The sequence below is a fragment of the Sus scrofa genome, chromosome 4 (assembly GCF_054392235.1).
Source record: "Sus scrofa isolate SSC_HxYL_T2T_F1_AM1 chromosome 4, Sscrofa_HxYL_maternal_Yorkshire_Landrace_v2.0, whole genome shotgun sequence".
NCBI classification, from domain to species: Eukaryota; Metazoa; Chordata; class Mammalia; order Artiodactyla; family Suidae; genus Sus; species Sus scrofa.
In genome coordinates this window covers 101,346,538-101,353,710 of record NC_139386.1, presented here as the reverse complement: position 1 = coordinate 101,353,710, position 7,173 = coordinate 101,346,538, and the positions used below count along the sequence as shown (strand labels likewise).

At 45.9% G+C, this 7,173-nt stretch overlaps 1 protein-coding gene across 1 annotated transcript; it reads right to left on the bottom strand.

Moving 5' to 3' along the window:
- Window positions 1-5,128: 5,128 nt before the first annotated feature.
- Window positions 5,129-5,576, bottom strand: LOC146404079 (late cornified envelope protein 2A-like). Its single transcript, XM_085024316.1, has one exon. It carries the CDS (start codon window positions 5,570-5,572, stop codon window positions 5,276-5,278), a length of 297 nt encoding a protein of 98 aa, XP_084880442.1. The 5' UTR covers window positions 5,573-5,576; the 3' UTR covers window positions 5,129-5,275.
- Between the last annotated feature and the right edge of the window lie 1,597 nt (window positions 5,577-7,173).

The window sequence follows — 7,173 nt, the reverse complement described above, 5'->3', positions numbered from 1 at the left end:
TTCCATCGGCCTTGCCCGGTCACCTTTGTCAGTCCTTGTCCAATAGGGGTTTTAGGGGTGGAAATGTCCCCAAATTTTTATAATTTTCTTTGTCCTTCTCTTCCCTTAGAGTAAGTCCCTCTCATTCCTTTTCTATCAGTTGAGGAGTGGGTGAGAAATTAAGGCCCATTTGGGGAAGGCACACTTCCTATAGTTAAACAAAGCCTGTGGGGAAGGCACAATTCCTATTATAAAACAAGTCCTGTAGGGAATTACTCTCTGGAGCCCTGAAACCACAAATGGGTTAATCCATAGCCTTATCAAAGAATGCATCGAAGCCCACGCTGCTACACCGACTACCTGCGTTAATATTCTGCCTCAACAGGACATCTTCTAAATAAGATCACTCCTTCACACCGACTGCTAACTTCTCAAATAGAAATCATGGAAGTCAGGTGAAAATATTAATAACATTTTCAAAGTGCCTAAAGAAAATAACTATGAACTTACAGTTATTTATTGATCAGTTATCTATTGCCAAAATAATACTGAGTAACAACCAACCATAATCCTTGGTGGCACAGGACAGGTGCTTAGTGGACACCCATCTAGATTGGCTGATTTCAGCTAGACTTGCTCACCTGTCTGGGAGTCACTATAGGCAGATCTAGGTGGGACTTAGGAAGACCGGGACAACTTGGCTTGGCTTCATGGGTCTTCAGAGTTGGATAAGGCAGGTTCTTGTGAGGACAGCAAAGTCGACTGGACAACGCTTTCCTTCCAAGCCTCCCCTTATTAAAACTGAGCATGGCCCTGGGCGGCTCCTGACCACACAAGCCTTTCTGCTTTCCCCTTTCCTGTTTTTAGGGAATAAACTTCAGCCTCCATGAACTTCCCTGAGTTCCAAGGGCCAGGTTCAGACAGTTGCTAATCAGGCAATGGAGGGGATGCAGAGACCAGGGAGGAGGAGACAAGAGACAACGTGCAGCCTTGGGGCAGGGTCCCGGGTCATTTATAGAACAATATCTTTGAGTTCTTCTGCAGCACTAAAACCCCCAACAAATGGAAGATGTTAATGAAGCATTCTTTATTCCAGAAAGAAGACCACTGACCACTGAAACACCAGCTTTGAAAACAATGCAATCTTGCCTCTAGCCTGATCCTTATCTGCAGCCCTATTTTTCACTCCCCAAACCATAAAACCACCTCCCAATCTCTCCTAAGGGGGGAAAAATCTTTAAGGCATTAATTGCCCTGCTGTGACTCTTCTTTGCCTGGCAAAACAATAAAGCTATTTTTCCCCTTTGGCCCAAACTCTAGTCTCTGCATTTCTATGTTTCTATCTGGCACCAGTGAGCAGAGGCCAAATTTCAGCAACCTTATCATATGTGCTAACATTCCATTGGCCAAAACAATTCATTAAACTGCACAGAAAATCAGAGATTTTAGAAATATATTCTACCCTTTGAAAGGAGGAGCTGCAAAGTTACAGCAAGAGGCATGGGTATAAAGAGGGATGAAAAATTGTTAACCATCAGTGCAATCAATTCAGCACCTGTATACACTGGAAATAATGTTGAAAAGCAAAGGCATTTTTATAACAAAGGAAAATGGAGATAATTATTAGCAGAAGCCAAGACAAAGGAAAGTACTTAAAAGAGTTCTTTAAGCATAAGGAAAATGACCCCAGATATTAGAGATATAGGAATGAATAACAAACAATAAATCTAAATGAAAATTGATTATATAATAATAATAAATACATAATCAAGTGGAAAAATAAACTACAACATTAGTATATATTAGCATATTATATTTCAGTTATTAATGGAAAAATGATACAAACCATTCAGCAAGGATGTAGAAGATAGGGAAAACATGATTACAAATTTGCTGCTTTTAGCCTATATAAGCACAAAATCCAGGAGTTCCCGTCATGGTGCAGCAGAAACGAATCCGACTAGGAACCATGAGGTTGCGGGTTCGATCCCTGGCCTTGCTCAGTGGGTTAAGGATCTGGCGTTGCTGTGAGTTGTGGTGTAGGTCGCAGATGCAGCTCGGATCCCGTGTTGCTGTGGCTCTGGCGTAGGCCGGTGGCTACAGCTCTGTTAGACCCCTAGCCCGGGAACCTCCATATGCCGTGGGAGCAGCCCTTAAAAGACAAAAGTAAATAAATAAATAATTACATTATTCTTTAAAAAAATACAAAATCCAACAATGACAGAACTTGTATTCTTTTTCAAGTGTACTTGGAGAGTTTATCAAAATTGAACATATTTTGGATCATAAACGAGGCTTCAAAAATTACAAAGCATTGAGATCTTTCTCCTGGAAATCTCACCTTAAAATGTCATTTGCACAGAAATTCTTTTTTTTTTGTTTTTTGTCTTTTGTCTTTTTAGGGCCACGCTTGTGGCATATGGAGGTTCCCAGACGAGGGCTCAAATCGGAGCTGTAGCTGCCGGCCTACACCATAGCCACAGCAATGCAGGATCCGAGCCACATCTGCGACCTACACCACAGCTCACGGCAGAGCCAGGGATCAAACTCATGTCCTCATGGATCCTAGTCGGGTTCATTAACCACTGAGCCACGACAAGAACTCCATGCACAGAAATTCTTAAGTTCTGCTCTGGGGAATTCTATCCAATACTTTTATCTATTGGTAAAGTCTATTATGTAACAAAATATAGCCCAAAATACTGTTAATTGAAAACTCCGGAGATTTACTGTAAACAAAATGTGCATCATGTTTTATTTTGGGACACATAAACTTTTATCTGGACAATTTTTTGCAACTAGAATTGTCATAAGACATATACCACACATTTTCATGTTTTCCGTCATGTTAATCACTCTCAGAATTACTTTTATAATTCCTGGCTGATAACGGAGAGGAAGGAGGCAGGGTAATTCGGATACTAACAGAAAGTAAGGAGGCAGGAGGCTATTGAAAGCCCAGGGATCGTGTGAGTTGGGGCTGGGAGACAGCTGAATACACGATGCTCTTTGGGACCAGAGTGGCGATGTCAACGTCATTATCTGAGTCATGGGCTATGGGGAGATGTTTAATCTAGTCTCTGTTTTCCCGTAATTTACAGCTGTTTTGTTTCAAAATTTTTTTTTTTATAATTTTAAAGTTGATTGAAAAAGAAACGTAACCGATGACCCAGATACGGAAGATCTATTCATTGAGATAAGCCCTCAGGCAGGGGCTGCCCCACTAGTTCAGGAGATAAACACAGGATGTGGCTGTGTGGATCCAGGGGAGCAGACAGCTACATAATATGCAGAGCAACTCGGTTTCAGGATCTCTGTCCAACTTGAGCCTAGAATTTTCCCCACATAGATTCTTCGCAGCCTGGCTGAGAAGTGTCTTTGTTTCCATGCTGGTCCCTGGGCCAGTCTCTTGTCCTGAGTCCTGAGCCTTTGGTACCTGGAGGAAGCGTGGAAAGTAACATAATGTCTTTTCCATCAAAGGAAATCTTGGTTACTCCATTTTGCTCTGGTTTCACCTTCCTCCAACCCTCACCCCTCTCCTTTCCCTCTTGTCCCAGTAACAATTTGTCTCAAATTAGCCAGCCCAGAAGAGTGCACCCTGACCTGGCCCATGGGAAGGGGACAGGTACATCACCTGCATTGGGGATGAATAGGGGAGGGTCCTCTGTTCGGCGCACAGTTTTTGGAGTGCCCGCACCCTTCTGCAGAAGTAAAGAGCCTTGTCGAGATTTCTCCTGGTTCACGTGTCTCACTTTCTGACACTGATGACCCAAGCCAGAGTTATTGGAATTTCCAACAGAAGTTATGGAAAAGAGTCACTTATTATAGAAGGGGTTTCCCATAGAAAACCTGGCTGGGGAAGTCAAGGAATAAAAGGAGAGATTGGTTAGCTCCTGAGAGTTGCAGGTGCTCTAATAATTTATCTTCACCTCTCAGTTATTCTTGGTCCCAGAAAACAGAGAAGATAACCAGGATGGTGGCCATGGCGATGGGAGGCCTGGTTGCTGAGGGAGTCCCCATGGAAGCAGGACGTTGACCTAGATTGGTCCAGGCTCTTTGGCAACCCAGGCTCTCTTTTCACAACAAAACAGCAGTGGCAACAATAGCTAACACTCACACAGGCTTCAGTTTGGGATAGGCATTGCTCTTGGCACGTTACATCTATTAACCCTTTGAACTCATAGCAACTTTTAAAGGGAGAAATAACAAACTTCTTCTGAGAAATTCAAGTAACAAAAAAGGACTAAGGTGACTTCATATTGGATCTGCTACTTTAGCTCTAACCTTTGTTCTCTGTTGCTTCATGCTGGCTCTGCTCATTTGCAAAGGTATTGCCTATATCCTGAAATATACATGATAGCTCATTCTCAAGGCTCTGTCTCCCAGGCTTGACCTTGAAAGATCATGCATATAGAGATAAAAAGTTGCAGAGCAGAGAATACCACTTGTGTTGTTGGGGTGTGCAGGAAACTCCTGATTAGGCATACATGGCTGCAAGAACAAAGGATTTGCAACCATCAGCCACGCCCTCTCCCCTTTTAGTACAAAAGAAGTGTCTCTGGAGCACAGGACACATGTTCAATCCCCAGCCTGGCACAGTGAGTTAAAGGATTTGCCTTTGCTGCAACTGTAGCATAGGTGGGAACAATGGCTGGGATGTGACCCCTGACCTCGACTGCTGACCCATGACCCAGGAACTCCATATGCCATGGGCCAGCCCCCCCACCCCAAAAAATTCTAACTCTGGTAAGATGGTTTTTTGGGACACTTAGGTGCCCTCTTCTTGGTCTGGTGGCTTTCTGAATAAAGTCTCCTTTGAGAAGGTCATTTATGACCAAATATCAGGATCAAATAGCAGTCTCACTTTGACCTGCTTCCCCATTTCTTTCAGCAACATATGTTCTCTCCTCTGGAAAACTCTGATAAGTGCACTTTCCTCGGTTTTGTTACACTTCTGGCAGTGTTTTCCCATGTTTTATAAAACAAAGCCCTGGGAAACTGCCTAGTTACCCACCCCTTAGCCAGGCCCTTCCCTTGTCCCAGGATGCCTAGAGGAGAGCTGGCAGAGGGAGGGCTGAAGGAGCGGCCGGGACACCTTCTGAGTAGGAAACCGAAACTTTATTTTTGCAAAGGTAAAGGAGGAGGAGCAGAAAGGTCTACACACAGAAGTGTCTGAGTTAGCTCAGGACATGTCAGCCCCGGATGTCAGGATGTCTGAGATGGGGAGTGAGGCGGGGGGAAGCAGACATATTTGGTGCTCTGTTCATTTGTTCTTTGGGGGTCCCCAGGGTCCAGGTCAGCAGCAGCCCCCGGAGCCTTCCGAGGGCTCACATTCACAGCAGTCAGGGTTCTGGTGCCGGCGCCGGTGGAAGAGATGGGGCCTGTGGTGGCTCAGGCAGCAGCCCCCATGCCCAGAGCTGCAGCAGCCCCCTCCCCCAGAACTGGAGCCACAGCAGCCGCCAGAGCTGCCACTGCAGCAGGAAGAGATTGGAGGGCACTTGGGAGGGCACTTGGGGGGACACTTAGGGACGGGGCACTTGGGGGGGCACTTGGGAGGGGGCTGGCACTGCTGCTGGTTCTGCTGGCAGGACATCTTGGCAGTTCAGTCAACCTGGAAGAGGGTAATGGCATGGTTTTGTTAGGTTCGATCCAGAGTCGTGCTTTTTTACCTCCATTAAAACCAATCTGTGGTCGGTAAAATCTAGAACACCCAGAAAACCATCCAGAAGGAAAGAATATATATCCTTTAGTTACAAGCACATAGATTTAAATCCAGATGTGGTAAACATCTGATTCCCCTTGGAAGCAGGGATTTCTCCATCTTCACCAGCCTGCGTGCGGTATTCGAGTCGGCAGAGCGCCATTGTCTTCATATAAAATAAACCCCTCATCCCCTTGAGGTGACCCAGGCCTTTTAGCTCAGGGCAGCTTCCAGAGTGGGGAAGCACCAAGGACATTTTAAGCCATGATCTTCTCATCTGGATTTTATTCCTGCTCAGTATGGCAGGAATCAAAGCCTTGATCCTCTTTCCTCAGCCTCCCTCTTTCCTCCCCACCTCTGTTCTGCTCTTCACCTCCCAGCTGTCACCTCCTTCCCTGTCCTGCTCAGAGCCTCCTGGCTCAATTTCCCACTCACCCTGGTCACAGGCAGGAGCACACAGTGGTCCCTGGGGAGTCAGAGGTGATGAGAGGCTAGAGCCAGGATGTCTTTTATAGGCTCCAGGCTTGGCTCTGGGAGGCCCAGGAGGTGGCTCTTGCACAACCAGACACGTGCTGGGTCATTCCTGACATTCTCCTGCCTCAATGTGCCTGCCTCCCAGGAGGCCTTGGGAACTCCCAGAACCCCCCCCCCCCCCCCCCCCCCGCCACCACCACACACACACACTCTTTGGGGCAGGGTCTAAGGGCCTTTACCAGCCACAGTGTCCCAGGCTAGAATCCTGGAGAGTAGACTTGGGACCTCTGGATAAAGACTCTATGTGTCCCCTTAAAATTCTCAGGTCAAAGTCACAGTTTGTTCATTTAAAGTTTTTTTGTCTCTGGGGAAATATTCCATTCTGATTCCCTCCCACACTTCAGGTGGATCTTTTAAGTCTGCTTTAAGTACGAGCCATTCTCGGGCTGTTGGCTCAGGAGCCCTGAATTGGAAGAATCCTCTCCGTCCACGCATCCTTCCTTGGTCTGTGCTTTCAGTGGGGACTCTGGGTCTCCCTTCCCCCTCTGACATCCCCTAAGAGGCAGTCACATAGTCTTGATTTCTTTGTGTTGTAAAGACTGATGACTGAACTGATTTAGTCAAGACAATGACCCCTTAACTCAGTGAGAAACAGACAGGCTAGGGAGGGCAGATCTCTGTGACAAAATAGTCGGGGAGCCCGGGGTACATTTTAGCTCTAGTATATAACCTTTGAAATATCTCTCCCTGTCCTAAGTAATAGGGGTCCTTTCTCAAAATTATGATCTTATTCATTGGTTTGAATGTTAACGAAAAGACGGAAAGACATGCCTTGTCATGTGTTTGGCATCTAGAAGATGCTTAATAACGTAGTAAAGTAAATGGCTGGCCTCTAGACCTTACATGCAGACTAGAGGGGGTCCCAGCTCTCAAAAAGCTTATTCCTAAACTGTAATAAGAGCCCTGGGAAAGGTGTGCCATACTACGGGCTTCTGAACAGGAAGCTCCACTATTGCTGG

Excerpts from the sequence above, each read along its gene's own strand:
- LOC146404079 (XM_085024316.1), bottom strand. The coding sequence starts at position 5,572 with ATGTCCTGCCAGCAGAACCAGCAGCAGTGCCAGCCCCCTCCCAAGTGC.